The sequence below is a fragment of the Malaya genurostris genome, chromosome 1 (assembly GCF_030247185.1).
Source record: "Malaya genurostris strain Urasoe2022 chromosome 1, Malgen_1.1, whole genome shotgun sequence".
Lineage (NCBI taxonomy): Eukaryota > Metazoa > Arthropoda > Insecta > Diptera > Culicidae > Malaya > Malaya genurostris.
The window spans coordinates 108,053,954-108,074,500 of NC_080570.1; the positions used below are offsets into that span (position 1 = coordinate 108,053,954).

At 38.1% G+C, this 20,547-nt stretch overlaps 1 protein-coding gene across 1 annotated transcript; it reads left to right on the forward strand.

The window, feature by feature from the left end:
• The first annotated feature begins 7,409 nt into the window (after positions 1 to 7,409).
• LOC131440316 (sphingomyelin phosphodiesterase-like) lies at positions 7,410 to 9,842 on the forward strand. Its single transcript, XM_058611489.1, has 4 exons — positions 7,410 to 7,559; positions 7,763 to 8,229; positions 8,287 to 9,261; positions 9,323 to 9,842. The coding sequence occupies exons 1-4, from the start codon at positions 7,439 to 7,441 to the stop codon at positions 9,659 to 9,661; spliced, it is 1,902 nt and encodes a 633-aa protein (XP_058467472.1). The 5' UTR covers positions 7,410 to 7,438; the 3' UTR covers positions 9,662 to 9,842.
• The last annotated feature ends 10,705 nt before the right edge of the window (positions 9,843 to 20,547 follow it).

Genomic DNA, 20,547 nt, shown 5'->3' on the forward strand with positions numbered 1-20,547 from the left:
ATTGTATTATACTCCACGCGTTGTCTCACCGACATCCACTGTAGAGAGTCAAGCATAAAAATTCTCGGTGTTCGTCGATCGCATCCCAAGATCAGTCTCATGGCCTTGTTTTGGAGAATCTGCATACGTCGCTGTTGTTGCTTGGAAGCCAGGAACAAAATAGAGGCACAGTAGTCGAAATGGGGAGCAATCAATGTTTTGTAGACCATCACTTTGTTGTCGAATGTGAGGTAGCGGTTGATTCTACACAACACGCCGAACTTCCGGGCAGCCTTCCGGATTGTGTAGTTTACATGCTCATTGAAATTTAGCATTTCGTCCAGCATTACACCCAAGTACTTGATCGCATCGACCCTCTCGACTATCTCACCATCTATTTGTACCACTCCGTTGCATTCATTCCTTGATCGCGTAGTCACCACCATGCACTTCGTTTTGCTGACGTTCAGTTTCAGTTTTTTCCACTTCAGCCAATCAGCGAACACTTTTAGTTCATCGTTCATCACGTCGTAGCATTCACGAAAACCGTCACAGGTGACGTATATTACGGTATCATCAGCGAAGAGATTGAGTTGTGCCTTTTTCAACGTCTTTTTCAAATCGTTTATGTACAACACGAACAATAATGGACCCAGCACACTTCCCTGTGGAACACCAAGGTCTACCGCTGCTGCCGAGGATAGCGCCCCATTGTATCTAGTCACTTGTGTCCGATTTTCCAGGTAACTGTTGAACCAGTTCAGTACAGTTCCTCCTATGCCATAGTGTTGTAGCACTCCAATCAGCTTTCTCCGGTCTATCGTCTCGAACGCACGCTTCAAGTCTACGAAAACAGCCAACACTATCTTCTTTTGCTCGATTGCCTGCTTCCATTTGAGCAGGAGAAGGTTCAGTGCCGATTCACAGGAATGTTGTTTCCGAAATCCTGATTGTTCCTCTACTATTATTCCCGCATCCTCAATGTAGGCTGATAGTTGCTCCTTCACTATCATCTCTAGCACTTTCTCGTAGAGAGGCAGCATGTTTATTGGCCTGCGATCTTCAGCCCGAGTTGAATTTGGCACTTTCGGTATTGGAATTATCATCGATTCCTTCCATTCGTCTGGGAAAACTCCTTGCGTCAGAGACATGTTGATAATATCCAGTAGTTTATCACCAATCACGTCAAGTGCGTCGACGAGAACTCGTTTGGTAACCTTATTTACTCCAGAGCAAGGCTTTAGGGATGTAACCACCTTTACAAGCTGAGGCATGGTAACAGGCTGGAACTGGTGGAACTCAGCGTCAACTGGAGAACGCACTGTTGCATCAGACACTAATGGGGTCTGGCTAGGCGGCGAAATAGAATCATAAATAGTCTTAACGTTTTGGATAAAGAAGGTATTCAACCGTTCTGCTGTCTCTTCGTCGCTATACGCTGCACCATTTCCATCGAATTTTATTTCTTCACGAGCAATACCTCCTGGTTTGATGAGCTGTTTCAACCGCTTCCACAACCGTTTCGAATCGCCTGTACAACTTGCAAGTTCCTCCTGCACTGCATTGTTCTTCGCAGAACGCAGAACTTACTAGAGAAGAGCTTAGATTTCGCGCGTTTTCATTCAACGATGGCCCATAGTATTCAAGTCGCACATCGTCTGCGAGGATTCGCTGCAGCCGCTGCTTAGAGTACTTTCGCCAGGACGTGTACTTTTCCTTCCGATTCGGCATTTCGATCTTCGATACTTCCTCTACGTGTATTCCCAGGGTCTCGTGGTCGCTTATTTTCCATCTTGGTGCAACCTTCGCTGTACACTCAGCCGCGTTGGAAAACACCAGGTCAATAATTGTACCGCTCGTGGTGGTGACGCGTGTATGTTCCATCACTTTTTGCTTCAATCCAATGGCTTCTGTAATATTTTTCAGCTCACGGGAACAGCCTTCGCCATTCCACCGGATGTTGAAATCGCCGCAAATCACATTCGTTCTTTCCTCTTTGATAATATCCAAAAGCCATTTTTCGAAGTTCTCGAGAAAGTCTCTGTCGCTGCAGCTAGGCGAGTGGTACACTCCTCCAAAGATCCCAGCAAAAGAAGGTGTCATTATCTCTACTGCAAGAAGCCAGTTATCACCGAAGGTCTTACAAGAGATGGTAGTGCTTTTGAGCCGGTTATCGATAAACATCGACACTCCTCCAGTATGAGCAGACCGTGAGATGCAGTTTATCATTTTATAGCCTGGGATTGCGAACTCGTCAGTGTCTCTAGTAACAGTCAAGTGTGTTTCTGTCAGAATCACCAGCTTTGGTTTGACATGGTCGATAAGTAGTTTCAGTTCATCAAAATGCGTCGGAAGCCCAGCAACGTTCAGACATATCACTTCATATGATTCTGATTGCTATGCGGTGTAGTCAACTTGCTCATTTCGCCGTTTTTTGACTCTCATGTAAACGGGACATTCACTACTCCACGCTGGGTGGTTTATGTCAATGTCCAGCTTCCGCTCACTTCTTATTTTGTCGCAATTTACACACTTCTCCTGCTTCGACTGGCATTGCTTCACGTTATGTTCACCGGCACAGATCGCGCATGTCTCCCGTTCAGCCTTACAATCAGCAATCCTATGGTTGAAGGCACAGCACTTGTAACAGCGAGTCACGTCTAGACCATCGAACACACGGCATCGATCCCAACCAACATTCAACTTTCCAGCGTCCATGGCTTTGAAGAAGGTGGTTGCATCGAGTTCTACGATTGCACTGTACTGGGCATACTTCCACTTCTCATTGCAGTAGAACTTCCGCAATTTGAAGTGTTTCAGGTCGCTGAATACGTCATTTTGCTCGACCAACGTTTCCTTTAATTCCACCTCATCCATTTCTTCGCTCAATCCGACTATTTTGATGGTAGGCTTTATTCCTTCGCGTATCTTTACGTCATACTGTTCTCCCATATTTTTTTCCACGGTTTCCTTCAGCAATTTTGAAGACGCTACGTCTTTCAGTACTACCGTTACAGTGCCATCCTTGCCCTGGATCACTTTGTTTAAGCTCATGTTTTTCGGATTGATTCTTTTCCTTAGTTCCTCTCTGGTATTTGTGCTCTCGGATCCTTGCTTCGGCTTGATAATCACTACTGGGTCAGGCTTTTTTTGGACTTTCGGTCGCATCTCTACCTTTTCCGTACTGGGTACCACAGGAATCTTCACCATGTCAGCAAATGTTAGCCCTGATTTTGGTGTCCCATCATTTTTATTTTCTCCGAGGGCAGCTTCCAGCTTCCGCTTTTTTGATGTAGAACGCAACACACGACCAGGTTCACTATTCTCGGTAGCAGCGGCAGACCGTTTAACATAAGCACTCAATTCACTGCTCACAATCGTTTTCACTTTCGTTTCGAAATTTTTCGCCAAGTCTATGACGCATGCAAACTCATTGAATTTATTCACAATTTCGTCCAACACTTTTTCTCGGTGTCTATCGTCGTACTCATGCAGCGCCAAACACGCATCACACACATACACGCAATTCTTCAGCTTACGTAACAGGTTCAATTCGACCTCTGTTACGCCGGGCAAACACGCTGTGTGTATGGCAAGTTTGCATTTGCCAAAACACTCCACACTCTCGTCGCTGTCGACGATAGGCAACGCACACTGAGCGCACGGGGAACGATGTACCCCGTTGTCGCTACTGTCTTCCACCTCCATACCGTCGCTCATTGTGAGCGCCCGACGAGGAGAACAAAAACAATAATTTGCAAGCGATACTTAGTTTCGGTTCCGTGTGAAATTTCAACGGTGAATAACCACACTATCCGTGGCCGAAACTCCTCAGCTGCACTTTCAGTCCGGAGCAAATGTTCACTGGCACCAAATATCCCTATTCCAACACAAAACAGCACTTTTAACACGCGTTAAAATCGAAATTAAAGGCCGGTCATTCGCGACACAAACGACCAACACGTTACAGTTATCGTTACACAAACGACCAACACGTTACAGTTATCGATCTCCAAGGACCATTACAAGATACCCTCGACAACTTGTCGACATGGGCTCTTCAAATGGGTATCGAGTTCTCTACGGAGAAAACTGAGCTGGTCGTATTTTCAAGAAAGCGAGAACCAGCACAACTACAGCTTCAACTAGGGGGTGGAACCATAGCTCAGGTCTTCACATTTAAATATCTCGGGGTCTGGTTCGACTCCAAAGGCACCTGGGGATGTCACATTAGATATCTGAAACAAAAATGCCAGCAGAGAATCAATTTTCTTCGCACAATAACCGGAACTTGGTGGGGTGCAAACCCAGGAGACCTGATCAGGCTGTACCAAACAACGATATTGTCCGTAATGGAATATGGATGCTTCTGCTTCCGATCTGCCGCGAACACCCATTTCATTAAACTGGAAAGAATTCAGTATCGTTGTTTGCGTATTGCCTTAGGTTGCATGCAGTCGACTCATACGATGAGTCTCGAAGTGCTCGCGGGCGTCTTACCGTTGAAAACCCGATTCTGGGATCTCTCATATCGATTGCTAATCCGATGCGATATCTTAAATCCGATGGTGATTGAAAACTTCGAAAGGCTTGTCGAGCTCAATTCTCAGACTAGTTTTATGTCCTTGTATTTTGATTACATGGCTCAGAATATTAATCCTTCTTCGTTTGTTTCCAACCGTGCTCATTTCTTGGATACTACAAATTCTACTGTGTTTTTCGACACATCCATGAGAGAAGAAATTCGTGGAATTCCGGACCACGTGCGCCCTCAAGTGGCCCCAAATATTTTTTATAATAAATTTAGAACAGTCAACTGTGAAAAGATGTTTTACACTGACGGATCAAACATCAACAGGTCCACAGGCTTCGGAATCTTCAATCAGAACATCACCGCTTCGTACAAACTCAGTGATCCGGCTTCAGTCTACGTCGCAGAATTAGCTGCTATTCAGTACACCCTCGAGATCATTGAAACCTTGCCCAAAGACCATTACTTCATTGTCACGGACAGTCTAAGCTCAATAGAAGCTCTCCGGGCAATGAAGTCAGGAAAGTATCCCCCATATTTCCTGGGGAAAATACGGGAACATTTGAGAACTTTATCTGAACGGTCTTATTTAATATCGTTAGTCTGGGTCCCTTCGCATTGTTCCATTCCGGGCAATGAAAAGGCAGACTCATTGGCTAAGGTGGGCGCATTAGAAGGTGATATTTACGAAAGACCAATCTGCTTCAATGAATTTTTCAGTATCTCTCGTCAGAAAACTCTCGAAAGTTGGCAAACTTCATGGAGCAATGGCGAACTGGGTCGATGGCTGCATTCCATTATCCCTAGGGTATCGACGAAACCTTGGTTCAGGGGGATGAACGTGAGTCGTGACTTCATTCGTGTGATGTCTCGGCTCATGTCAAACCATTACACCTTCAACGCGCACCTCCGGCGTATTGGAGTCGTGGAGAGCGGTCTCTGCGCTTGTGGTGACGGTTATCAGGACATCGAGCATGTCGTATGGACGTGTACGGAGTATCGTGACGCCAGGTCTTTATTAAAGGACTCCCTAAGGGCCCGAGGTAGACCACCTGAAGTTCCGGTCCGAGATGTGTTGGCTAGTCGGGATATCTCTTATATGCTTCTTATATACCAGTACCTCAAACACATTAATATCCAAGTGTAATCTGTTATACCTCGCTCAGAAAGTATAATCTCCACCTACAGGTTCGACACTAACATCCGCCCGATTCTCTCGATCACCGTCCCTGTCCACCATCTTCATTGGAACTAACAAGATCTTTTTTTGTCACTAACTTTTCGTTCCCCCTTCCCCCGTCTCTTCACCATCTCGATGGCAACTAATTAGATCTCTGTAGTTTTCAGACATTTTGTTTCCATACCCCCTATTTACCTCGGTTTCCACAATATTTACTTTTTTTATTTTTTCATCTCTTCGTAACATCACCATCACCGCCTACGGTCCTACGCTCCAGTCGATGACCAGCATGCGGGCCACCCGCCGGGCCTTCGTAGCCTGGGGGTGTTTCCCGCGGACCCACACGAACTGAAAGGAAGCGGCCATAGATAGCACCAACTGGAAGTCATGCAATATTCAATTCACCGACCACTGCCGAACGCCAGCTAAAAGCTTTTTCCAAAAATTCTAGACGACATAATCTAATGATATTATTCTAGTTTTAAGTTAGTCGTTAATTAAGATTAGGAAATACCCTTGGCATCTTAGAGCTTAAGCAGTGTGCCTGAAAATATATATTATACTATTGAAAAAAAAAAAAAAATTAATCCATCAAATAATATGAATTATAAACTGAAACAAATTCAAAAGAATTTCCAAAAGTCTCTGCACCGTCGATTTACAAAGCGGTTTGAAATAAATCACGGATCCAATATAACTAAAACCAGTTCGTATGGCCATAAACTAACATAATCTACAAAATGGAACAGTTTCGAGCACTACTTATAAGATATTTTACTCTATGACGGTTTGAAATTTTGAAAACTTATCACCTTGTAATGTTAGAACCGGGAGTCAGACTTGAATATTTTTATGAGATTATCAGACCGATTAACTTGAGTTTGATTTCATGAAAATCTGATATGAGTTTATTTGGCCCTAGATTATCTTTGGTCTGCAAACTAGATAAAATTATTAGCCAGTTTGAAGAATTCACTACTCATCATATTGTTGCTTATGAAAAAAATCCTCTTGAAATTGACTTTTTTTTCCTAATCACACTATCTCCGGAACCGAAAGTTGGAACTGAATTCAAAGCGGGATATTTTTATAGCATCAGAAGACCTCTCAGTTGAAAAAATAAAAAATATCTTTCCTTCTAGGAAAATTAGGTTTTATTTTAGAATTAAATGAAAAAAGTGCAAGCTTTTTCTGTGATATATTTTGTTGAAATCTATCCAAGAATTATCGCTTATTCCCTCATCACAAGTATTTGGCTATTTGGTCATAAAGAATGCTTATGCAAAATAAAAGTTAGATTAAAAAAAATACAAATTAAATTTAAACAAAATCCGTTTAGCATAAACATCAGTTATCTCATCTGGTAGATATCAATGTCGATAGAAACGTACAACTCTTTTTATTTCAGTCGAACTGCATCAATAGATATACGAGATTCAGATCTTCGCTTCGTGCTTCAAACGGTAAAGTTTTGAGGCGAACTCTTCTTTGTATCGAAAATTTAGGTTTGAGATAAAATAATTACCGAATAGCAAGATATTTTTAGAAAACATGCAGAAAAAATGTCAGCTGGGGGCAAACGAACGTACCTCCCAGAACCTCCACTCGTAGATCGATCAAGTAGCGATAGGTATTACATACTTCGCGATAAGAATCCCTTCTTCTCGTTCATATAAAAGTGCTCGCATGTAATTGGATGTCGATAGTCACTGATGGCATCGCAGACTGTACAAATACCTAGGCTCAATATGAAGTGGTTTGGCGTTTGTTTTTCAATAATACTATTAACCATCTCATACTCCTGCCAAGAATATCAAACAAAACCAAAGGATAACAACCAATCACTTTCATCATGGCGAAATCGACATGGTAAGATGTAATGCAATGTGACGTAATTGTTCCCCGTTAGTATGTTCGTAATCATCTCTTGGGAATCTGTTATCATATTGTTTTTAAAAGATGGGAAAAGTTGAATACAAAATTATCGCGAACGAAGTGCAATGACCATTACTGAGCATAATATAGTAATCGACAGATACAGCAAGTAACTCAAGTGGATCATTAATCTTTAGGACACCTGGAAAAAGATTTTCAAAGAGAATTTCAATTATGGAAACAAACTGGCGTAAAAACAAGTCGTTTCATGGAAATTATTGATGCATGGAAATTCACCAAAGAGGATAGACGCTTTTTAACACGACCTCAGGGTATTCCAATTCAGAAAGAGGAAGCATTCTGTGTCGTATGTAGATCGATTGTTTCGCAATTGATCCAAAAACGCGTTGATGGAGCTTCTCGGGAGGAACTTTTTGAAACGACTTATGAGATCTGTACGCTATTGCAGATTCAGGAACCAGATATCTGTTACGGAGCTATTGATGTGAATATTGATTTCTTCATTCACATTTTTGATGATCGCCCAACTCTGAGTGCGGACAGTGTTTGTGGAGTACTTTTCGAAAATTCTGCATGTGAAATAAGTGATCCTACAATTAAACAGTGGTCTGTGAATATAGATTCTGCTGGAAAACCAATTACTGTGAGTGTTGCTTGAAGTAAAACAATTTAAAGTACCATCACAATTAACCATTTCCAGGAATCAAAACATTTTCCAAACGCAAGAGGTCCAAACGATATCAAAATATTGCAAGTTACCGATCTTCACTACGACTCCAACTACCGCATGGACCACAATGCAAACTGTGGTAGACCTGTTTGCTGTCGTAGCGATTTAGGTATTCCTGATAGTCTCGAAGATCGTGCAGGTCGATGGGGAGATTACCGAGACTGTGACACACCTTGGGACACTGTCGAAGAAGTGATCAATCATATGGCGGAAAATCATCCTGATGCCGCATACATCTACCATACTGGAGACATCATTGACCACGGAGTATGGGAGACCTCAATCGCTCATAACATCCGTTCCATGAACCAGGTGCATAACAAATTGTTAGAAGCTTTTCCAGATAAAACTGTATTGAACATCATTGGAAACCATGAAGCTCACCCGACGAATGTTTTTGCACCGAGCGGAGCGGACAGACCAGATCTAGCAATGGATTGGCTCTACAACTATTTGGCGGATGTTTGGAGCAACTGGTTGCCAAGGTCCACTCTAGACACCATCCGGCAAGGCGGATTTTATACCACTTTAGTCCGAAAAGGCCTTCGAATCATCGCAATGAACAACCAGGATTGTTATACATTTAACTGGTGGATTCTATGGGATCCTAACCATCCCTCGACCCAACTTCAATGGCTACATGACGTTCTACTGCATGCAGAACGAAATAATGAAAAAGTTCATCTCCTTGCTCACATCCCTTACAGCTCGTCGGGATCACTTTTTTCACCTTGCCAGCGTGAGTTTCGTCGTGTTGTCGAACGTTTCTATGACACAATCAGTGCACAATTCCACGGGCACACTCATGGGGATAAGTTCAATGTATTTTATTCTCGTGAAAATCCTCAATACGCTATCAACATAGCTTGGATCGGTGGCAGTGCCACTCCGTTCAGTTTCCTTAATCCAAATTATATAGTGTACTACGTTGATCCAGAGACATTCGTGAGCTTTGCACTATATTGAAAAAAAAATATGGAAGCTTTACAACTTTTTATCATTACAGCAAGTGACCGATTCCGAATCGTACATATTTAATCTCACGGATGCAAATCGCTTTCCCGATCGTCGACCGGAGTGGATAAAGCTGTACTCTTTCGCGACAGATTTCAATATGCACAACCTGAGCCCGGCCGAGGCTGATGTTACCGTTAAACGGTGGGGAACACCGTCCGGACGGGATGAGCTTCGACGTTACTGGGAATTCACTGTGAAAATGGCAGATCCCGAATTGGAGTCGGGCTGCGATGATAATTGCTTGCTAAACAATCTCTGCGATATTGTTGTGGTGGAAAGGGGAGATAGCGTAAAATGTGATGAATTACGGGAAACTTTTTTTGACTAACGAATGCGATGTAAACAGGAAAAATAATTACGCTGTTATTCATAGAGTTCCAACTAAATTTGATTTGTTCCGAATCTTACTTTTTTCGTTATTAGATTCTCAAAAACAACTAAACCAACGGAAACCACCTTACATTCAAATAAAATTTACACGGCTACTGTTGAATTTCTGTATCGTTACCCACCCGAAAAAAAAATTGAAATTTTAAAAAATGACTACCAAATTTCTTTTTTATCTTGAGAAATGAAGGCTACTAAAAGCCCCTTAGGTTAGTGCATTGGTTCCTGGTATATATCAATTCCCTTCTTTACAAACTCCGAAACGCAAAATGAAAGTTTGATGACCTCGTTTTACCCGGATTCGATAACACCCATGAATTAATTCGGTATTTTTTTCATATTTGACTAGTTTAGAACAACCGAACTACCGAACATTCTCATGCAACTGATATATCAGCACAAAAAAACAGCACCTTAAGGAACCGCTGTGATGAAACGTTATTTTTACTGAAAAATCAGCTAACTCAAGTGCGTACCATTTCCGGAATTAAAGCAAGATGACTGTTAGGCTTATGGTACCATTAGTCATCTCAGCTCCACCGTTTATCTCATAGGAACGCCTGAACGCAAAAAATCGGCTAGGTACAACTTAGTTTGGAAAACCCGTTTAAATATTTTGGAATACAAAAAACCGGATTGAAACAGTGAGTTCAAAAGCCGAACACGTCCAAAAAACCTGCAATGTAAAAACTTAACCGCTACTTACAATTTTGAATGCGAAAACCGGATAAAAACATTTGCTTTTGAAGAAGTTAAGGCTAAGTTTTTGCATTCAAAGTTTTTTGTTCGAATAAAAACATAAAAGTCTGTTTGGAACAGATATAGCCGAAGTCAATTCGTTTGCCAGAAAATATAATAAAACTTAAAAATTGAAACAGTTCTGAGCCTAACTTAGAAGAATTCTTCTTTTTTTCCATCGCCGCACAGTGGTCCAAAACTGCAATTTCATGTCTTTTATTATTTTTGAAATAGTTATGGATAGTTTTATACAAAAAATTGTCATATTTCGTACTTAATTGTTTCAGAACATTATTGAACATAATATAAGACATAATTTCAATAGACTCTAATCTATCTTCTGAATTGTTTAAACTAAAACTATGCGATGAATGCTTACACTTATCATTGTAATTCAAAAACCTTCTTGCATCCGGTGAAAAGCACTTCATGGCGTTAGCGAAATGTATTCTTCCACAAAGTTACCAGAAATTGCAATGGCTACAATATTGTCGAAGACGAAAATTCTCTATCTACCTCCAGTAAAAATTTTTTTCTATTTGTCTTTCTCCGCGTGCTGGAACATGGTCGTTCATTCACGTCAGATCGCAGAAATTGCAGTTTTTAACCACTGTGCGTCGTTCTGAATGAGGGTTTAAAATTTTTATGATTCGTCGTCCTGTATTTTCAAAACCGGGAGTCAGATCTGGATGAAATTCAGAAATTAACCATCTCTGAGAAAATGAGGTGAGTTACATTATCAAGTTTTTTGCCATTATTTCCAGTACTTCCAGAACTGGAAACTGAAAACTCCGAATCGATTTATTATAAATTTAATTTTTGTTTGCCATCAACTAACAATTTATATGAATTACATGGCTAACTCAATAAATTTCATTCGTTTTCACATCGCCATGAATAGAAACACGCTCTGAAAATTGATTTTTTTATTTATCACACTGCAATTCCTGAACCGGAAGTCGCATGCAAACAAAATTGAATAGCAACTTATGACATCGATTCAGCCAGCTCTGAACAAAATTGAGTGCATATTTGTGACAATTGTGTACACATATCACCTTGAAAATCTGGAACACTTTAAAAAGGATCTCGAGTACATTTTGATGATTATTTTAAACAGTTGTTCTAGTAGTCAACGTCATTGAAAGCAGCGAATGACATTTGCGGGGTATTAATTTTAGTAAAATTTCAGCCACTAATTATTTTCATCACAATTAGAGCATGAAAACTGATGAGTTTTTATCAAAAACTTCAGATCTTTTCCGTCCTAGCAATAATTTAGTTTATGTTGAACATACCTCAATTTTTATGATTATCAGTTTTAACCTTTTTTTATAAATATAAAAAATATGTATAGAATTCGCTCAAACTTTAGAAAAATTTTCCGAGGCCCGGAGGGCCGAATGTCATGTACCAATCGATTCAGCTCGACGAACTGAACAAATGTCCGTGTGTGTATGTGTGTGTCTGTATGTGTGTTGTCAAATAAGAGGTCGAGATCTCAGAGATGGCTAGACCGATTTTGATCAAACTAGTCGCAAATGAAAGGTCTCCCCGTCACCCAGAACGCTATTGAATGGTTTTGAGATCTGATGTTTACTTTTTGAGTTATACGAAGTTTTATGTCAAAATTTTCAGTTTTTTTACAGTATCTGTCACAACTGACCTTGAAAACAGAATATATTTTCAGACTTAGATTCCGCACGGTAATACCTATCCAACAAGCCATAGATTATTGAAATCCGTCCGTTTTTAACGGAGATATCGAAATTTTTGTGTTAGCGACTTTTTCCCCTATTCCAGTAGTAGAAGTTTTGAGCGCTGCCTGTCAAAGAAATGCTTGGGAGCAACATAAAACGCGATTTTTTATACTGTTACATACATTTGTTTCTAAGTACCCAAAAGACTGTATACAGCATGATATTTTGCCTCGGACCGATTTTAGCACGTTTTTTGGCAACATAATCGTTCGAATATGCCATATGTAAACCAGATGATGACAGAATTCAAGAATTGAAAGTAATTCCATAATTATATTGATTTAAACTACTTACAGCAATAAATGCTGGAAGAACACAACAGCCATATACCATTCGAATCAGTTCGTCGAGATCAGCAAATGCGTGTGTGACAAATAATTTCACTCAATTTTCTCGGAAATGGCTAAACCGTTTTCTACAAACTCAAATTCAAGGTTCCTGAATTATGTTTGGTTCCGACTTCTGGTTCCGAAACTACAGGATGATATATATATATATATATATATATATATATATATATATATATATATATATATATATATATATATATATATATATATATATATATATATATATATATATATATATATATATATATATATATATATATATATATATATATATATATATATATATATATATATATATATATATATATATATATATATATATATATATATATATATATATATATATATATATATATATATATATATATATATATATATATATATATATATATATATATATATATATATATATATATATATATATATCATTTTTCTCGTAGATGGCTGAACCGATCTAAGATTCAAATGAAATCTTAGAATTATCCAATATTCAAATGAAAAGTTCTAAGATTCTATAAAACATCTTGTTTTTGTTTACAGGGTAATTAGTATAAAAATGTCTATTTCACAAAAATTAATCAGGTTTGACAATCCCGAAAAGCTTTAAAGTTGGACTCAAAAATATTGCAATTTATTCGTCATATGGCCATACGAATCGGTTTGGGTTATGCTGGTTCCTGAATACCGGCTCTGGAAGTATCTTAAATTACCCTAAACTCTAAAGTGGAAATTACTTCGACATATCATGGAATGTTTAATCGTTTGTTACACTTTTAGATTCAAACTCGATCCGATTTGCAGTTTCGACATTACAGAGTAATGAGTGATTAAAATCTCAAATTGCCACTTAAAACGACGGACATTAGAATAATGTCATGAAAACTGAAACACCGAAGAATATTCATGCAAAAAGCACATGTGGATTGATAAAAAAAGGTATCATCTCACTGCTAGATTTTTTATTAAGATATCAGATGAATAATAAGAACAAATAAACAATCAATAATAAAGGCGTTATTCTCCAACCTACCGTACGAGAAGTTACTTAAAAATTACTTATTTAAAAAAAGGTTTTATATTTTATCAGATGAATAATAAAAAACAAATAAACAACCAACAATAAAGGCGTTATTCTCCAACCTACCGTACGAGAAGTTATTTAAAAATTACTTATTTAAAAAAAATATGTTTTATATTTTATTTGAGTCACATAGATGATTATAATATGAAAAACTTCTTGAGAATGTATAGAAGTCTAGCTTTTTCTACTTTTCGAGCAACTTATATAGAAGACCTTGGAAAAACGGTAGGTCCTCATGCAGGATTTGAGCCTACGTTCACTCAATCGCTGTTAGGGGGTGTTACCACTCCACGAATGAGGAGATCGAAAGACGAGAATGAAGATTTTTAGGGGATATTGGGGGTCGACGAGACTCAGTTTTTTTACAGTATCTGTCACAACTGACCTTGAAAACAGAATATATTTTCAGACTTAGATTCCGCACGGTAATACCTATCCAACAAGCCATAGATTATTGAAATCCGTCCGTTTTTAACGGAGATATCGAAATTTTTGTGTTAGCGACTTTTTCCCCTATTCCAGTAGTAGAAGTTTTGAGCGCTGCCTGTCAAAGAAATGCTTGGGAGCAACATAAAACGCGATTTTTTATACTGTTACATACATTTGTTTCTAAGTACCCAAAAGACTGTATACAGCATGATATTTTGCCTCGGACCGATTTTAGCACGTTTTTTGGCAACATAATCGTTCGAATATGCCATATGTAAACCAGATGATGACAGAATTCAAGAATTGAAAGTAATTCCATAATTATATTGATTTAAACTACTTACAGCAATAAATGCTGGAAGAACACAACAGCCATATACCATTCGAATCAGTTCGTCGAGATCAGCAAATGCGTGTGTGACAAATAATTTCACTCAATTTTCTCGGAAATGGCTAAACCGTTTTCTACAAACTCAAATTCAAGGTTCCTGAATTATGTTTGGTTCCGACTTCTGGTTCCGAAACTACAGGATGATATATATATATATATATATATATATATATATATATATATATATATATATATATATATATATATATATATATATATATATATATATATATATATATATATATATATATATATATATATATATGTATATATATATATATATACATATATATATATATATATATATATATATATATATATATATATATATATATATATATATATATATATATATCATTTTTCTCGTAGATGGCTGAACCGATCTAAGATTCAAATGAAATCTTAGAATTATCCAATATTCAAATGAAAAGTTCTAAGATTCTATAAAACATCTTGTTTTTGTTTACAGGGTAATTAGTATAAAAATGTCTATTTCACAAAAATTAATCAGGTTTGACAATCCCGAAAAGCTTTAAAGTTGGACTCAAAAATATTGCAATTTATTCGTCATATGGCCATACGAATCGGTTTGGGTTATGCTGGTTCCTGAATACCGGCTCTGGAAGTATCTTAAATTACCCTAAACTCTAAAGTGGAAATTACTTCGACATATCATGGAATGTTTAATCGTTTGTTACACTTTTAGATTCAAACTCGATCCGATTTGCAGTTTCGACATTACAGAGTAATGAGTGATTAAAATCTCAAATTGCCACTTAAAACGACGGACATTAGAATAATGTCATGAAAACTGAAACACCGAAGAATATTCATGCAAAAAGCACATGTGGATTGATAAAAAAAGGTATCATCTCACTGCTAGATTTTTTATTAAGATATCAGATGAATAATAAGAACAAATAAACAATCAATAATAAAGGCGTTATTCTCCAACCTACCGTACGAGAAGTTACTTAAAAATTACTTATTTAAAAAAAGGTTTTATATTTTATCAGATGAATAATAAAAAACAAATAAACAACCAACAATAAAGGCGTTATTCTCCAACCTACCGTACGAGAAGTTATTTAAAAATTACTTATTTAAAAAAAATATGTTTTATATTTTATTTGAGTCACATAGATGATTATAATATGAAAAACTTCTTGAGAATGTATAGAAGTCTAGCTTTTTCTACTTTTCGAGCAACTTATATAGAAGACCTTGGAAAAACGGTAGGTCCTCATTCAGGATTTGAGCCTACGTTCACTCAATCGCTGTTAGGGGGTGTTACCACTCCACGAATGAGGAGATCGAAAGACGAGAATGAAGATTTTTAGGGGATATTGGGGGTCGACGAGACTCAGTAGCAGAATTCCAAACTTTTGATGGAAACTACGAGACTGTTGGGTTTGTGAGCTGTCACAGTTCTTCGATTGTGAAATCATAACGCATCCTACTAGCGATTGAGAAAATGTAGGTTCGAGTCCCACTGGAAGTCATATCTTCTTGTTAAGTCATATCTTCTTAAGAACAACAATCGCTCTACTTTAGTGATCCTCGGTTTGTGTCGGAGTGAAACTTTATGTTCTGTAGCTACTCTCATTCTAACAGTTCCAAGACAGATTTTTCAACGTATCTTGTTCTGATCTTCTTAGTCATACCTGTCTGTCACACTAAACACCCATACACTTCAACTATTATAACTAAAAACATCTAAAAAACCGAGACGACTAAACCAAGAAGAATTCAGACTTGACCATTCGAAGGATCCGAGATTTACTTGGACTATTTAGATCGTATTTCTCCAGGACAGATTCGTAGGCGATCAAACAAATACTAAACAAAACATTAAAGCAGCTTATTTAGTTAAAATATATGTTAGAACAATAAAATTACGTTCATCATTTCAGTTAAACAATTTTATTGCTAACAAATACTGACGAAATAGAGAAAAAGAACGCGGACAAATTGGGTTCACTATCACCCAGAAAAATTAGAATTTCCAGGTTGGACTTGAAAGCGCAAAGGTATAAATAAGAAAAATTCTCCCGAAATAAGAACAAATCAAAGCAATTTGTTGAACGAAGTGATAGTTTAGTACTAAAGAGTTCTGGTAACTAAAAGTAGGAAAAGAGAAACTCCTACAATTGTGGCATTTTAGGACCTGAGGATAGGAACCCAGCGAATCTACTCATGACTACATTGTTTTGCTGTTGGATGCCACACGGCCTCTAAGCTGATCCTCTCCGGAGAAAGATAATAGGTAATTTCAATCTCCTATTGGACCATATCCCTACTTGACTAATGTGATACGATAACCATCAGTTAGAACGAGATTTACTATCTCTGTTCAATGGATTGATTTGAAGGGTAAGATGAAACTAGGAACGTTGGTTTCAAGCTTTCGCGTCGGTATGACAGCAGTATTGAACTTCGTGTTCGAACTATTGAACTATGTTCTTAGAGCCGAAGCAAAGATCTTTTATACGATTTTATCACAATTCATTGATTGAAAGTTGAGTAATCGGTAAAATAATATGGCGACTCTACTAGTGAGACGACTATTGGTACAATAGCCCTATAACATATGTATTCTTTTTGAAAATTAACATACAAAATCGAACACATTGATTGCCGACAGTTAGGACTTTTCATCATGCTGAAGAAAAAAAATAAAGCACCTCAGACAAATAATGAAGAGGGCATTCGTAATCTTTCAATTCATCCAATAGACTTTCACATCCGGAAGGACTGAAGAAAGCTTACTACCTTGATCAAAAAGTTCCCGGAATCACCACCATGTGACGCTCTCAGTCACCAGAATAGATTTTTTTTTAGATTGCCACGTCTGTCATTGCATATTCTATTAAATTTTCATTGATATTCTATTAAATTTTTAGCTTGATACCTGGACCTTTGTAAAAGTTACGCTGTATTGATCACATCTGCGATTGTGCGTGTACTCGATTTTGCACAGTTTCCAAAATGGGTTTGATCTTGCAACAACGAGTTTGCATTAAATTTTGCGTTAAAAACGGTTTGAATGGTGCGACGAACTGCAAATGTAAGAAGAGTGTTTCGGCAACGATACTCTGAAGAAAACAGTCGTTTATCAGTGGCAAGAATGTTTTGAAACATAACCGATTTTGATGTTTTTAATTTTCTGAATAAATTCCGGGTACTTTTTTATCAAGATAGTATTATGGAATGATTTCAAATTGGAAATCATCACTGTCAATGGGATCATAAATAGAGAGAACGACAAGCATTAAGAAAGACTGATTTTCATGCACTTTTAAAAATACTGATTTAGTTACTGACCGGGACGGAATAGATAAAAAAACAGTACATTCGAAAGCTAGCTTCAAAAAGACTGATTTAGTTTTGGTCTTGAAAAAGACCGAGTAGTTTGGAATATAATTCCTTGGATAAAGAGCGTGGAAAGGCTTATTCATTGATAAAAATGTTAATGTTCCAGGTAGCCTTGAAAAGGACTATCAAAGTCAAAGCAACTTTAGGTACATATAAAAAATTGGGTAAGGTCTGTTGTATATAAAATATTTACTTATCTGGATGAACTCTTCCATAGTTATTCAGAATATATAGATTTCGCAAGTGTTAAAACTAAATCGTAGTGGTTTTTTGCAAAGTTTTGTGCTTGATTCTTAGAGTATTATTCAACATATCACCCCTTGTTATTTACTACTTTTTGCTATCTTTCTGAAAAAACTCCGGCGCTGAAAAAAATTCAAAATCTTTGGATTCGATGAATGAATTGATATAATTTTTGACCATTTCGTAGTTTTCGTAGTGTAGTTCTGACAAGCCATAAGTCGAAACAAATGGTAATCGGATAACGCAACGTCCAGTGACTATGGCGGGTGCGACAAAACTTCCTATTTCAGCGTTGCCAAATCAGTTTTCACGACTTTCGATACATGGGGTCTTGCATTATCATGAAGCAAAATTTCTTTGTCGTGACGATCCTTATATTGCGACCATCTTTCCTGAAATGCTCCATCGGAACGCATCGATTGTCGCATGTATTTTTCCACCAGTAATGTGTCCATCCGGTTGGAACAACTCATAACAACCCAATTAACCAAAAGTTCGGATGAGATGAACTGACTTGGCTTAAGCAGCTTCTGAAGTTCATGAATAGAATTATAAGCAACCCGTTTTTTAAGTAATTAACTACACTTCTAAGCTACTTCTAGAATACATTGTTCCGTTTATATGCAGCGTGAACTTATATGCAGCGTGAACTTGTTCTGTATTATCAAGTTATCGTCCCTTATTACCGGTATCACTACACGGTGAAAACCAAGTAAAGTGATTGTGACCCTTATTATCGGTATTACTTCACTGTGAAAATCGAGTGAAGTGAATTTAGATCCTTAGTACGGAAGTCGCTTCAAAGACAAAAGTAATTATTTGGATGAACTTGATGTCATTATAAACATCATGCCACCAACATTTCGTAGAAAAAATGAGTGTTAGATATTCAAATTCTATCTAGATATTAGACAACAACAACAGAATATTATTCTCAACATTCACTACTTAGCCATTGTAGACTAGCTGGCGCACCTTCTCGGGAACGTTCTTCATTAAATGCTGTACAGACTTCTTGGCGACAAGTTTTGACACTTTTTTCGAACTGTTGAATGGTTTCGGCTGCCGAGACATATTTCCTAAGATGTGCCTTCGTTAATGTCCAAAGTTCCTTAATTGGTCGAAGTTGTGGGCAATTCGGTGGATTCATGTCTTTTGGGACGAAAGTGACATTTTTGGTAGTATACCATTCTACCGTTGATTTCGAGTAGTGGCAAGAAGCAAGATCTGGCCTGAAGACAACAGGATCCTTGTGGCTTCGAATCATGAGTAGGAGTCGTTTTTGTAAACATTCCTTGATGTATATTTCGCTGTTCATTGAAGCAGTGGTGATGAAGGGTTTCGAAATCTTACCGCAGCTACAAATTGCTTGCCAGACCATAGCTTTCTTACCAAATTTTTCGACTTCAATCGATGTCTCGGACTGGTTTAACACTTGCCCTTCTCGCACCGTAGAATATTGTGGTCCCGGCAAGGATTTGTAATCGAGTTTCACGTAGGCTTCGTCGTCCATGATTGTACGTATTGTACAGCTTTCGAACCCTCGGCCTGATCGATGCTTCTTGTTTCGGACTACGTTTTGGCTGTTTCTGCTTCTTATAGGTGCGAAGATTCAAACGTTCTTTAGCACGAAGAACATTTGACTTCGAAGTGCTCACGTTTTGGCCACATCCCGAACTGAAACCTCCTTCTTTTGCTCGAACACCTTCAGTATACGTTTATCCAACTGAGGGTTAGAAGGACCCTCAGTTGGATAAACGTATCGATCCGTTTTCGGTTTATCCTCAAAGGTGTTATCCTCACCGAACTTCCTGATTGCATTTCGCACGGCTTTTTCACTTACTCCTTCCATTTTTGCTATCTATCTCAGTGACAGTCCGCGTTCTGTGCACCATTTGTACACAATTTTTCGACGTTGTTCTGCTGAAAGTCCACGCATTTCGAAACAAACTAATGAAAACGAATAAACAACTGCACAAGTGGTTAGAGAAGAGTGTAAACAACAGGACGCAGCCATTAAAATTGACAGATTCTGAACCATTGCGAAGTGGCATCGGTTTTTGGTTGCGTCCATACTTTCTGGGACAGTCTTTACAGTGATTCACTATGCGTGATATTGGTAATAGGGAAAATCAAGTGAAGTGACATGTAAGTGAAGTGAATGTGAAAGTGGAAGTGAGAACGGCAATAAAAAAATCCGGCCATCAAAAAATCCGCATGTAAAAAGCAGTAATACAGTGGATGTTTTAAGTAATTGTGGAACTGCTGTTTTCTTGGGAAATAACATTCAGTTGATGCCACCAAATGCACTTTTTCGGTTGTGCGGAACGATCCTTGTTCCGCAAGTTCAAATATCGATGTTTGAGGGTAAGTTCACCGTGTACTTTTACAAAATAGGATAATTTTTCGCAGCGCTTTTCTTCATGTTAAAGTAATGAAGTAACACTCCCCGTAAAAACG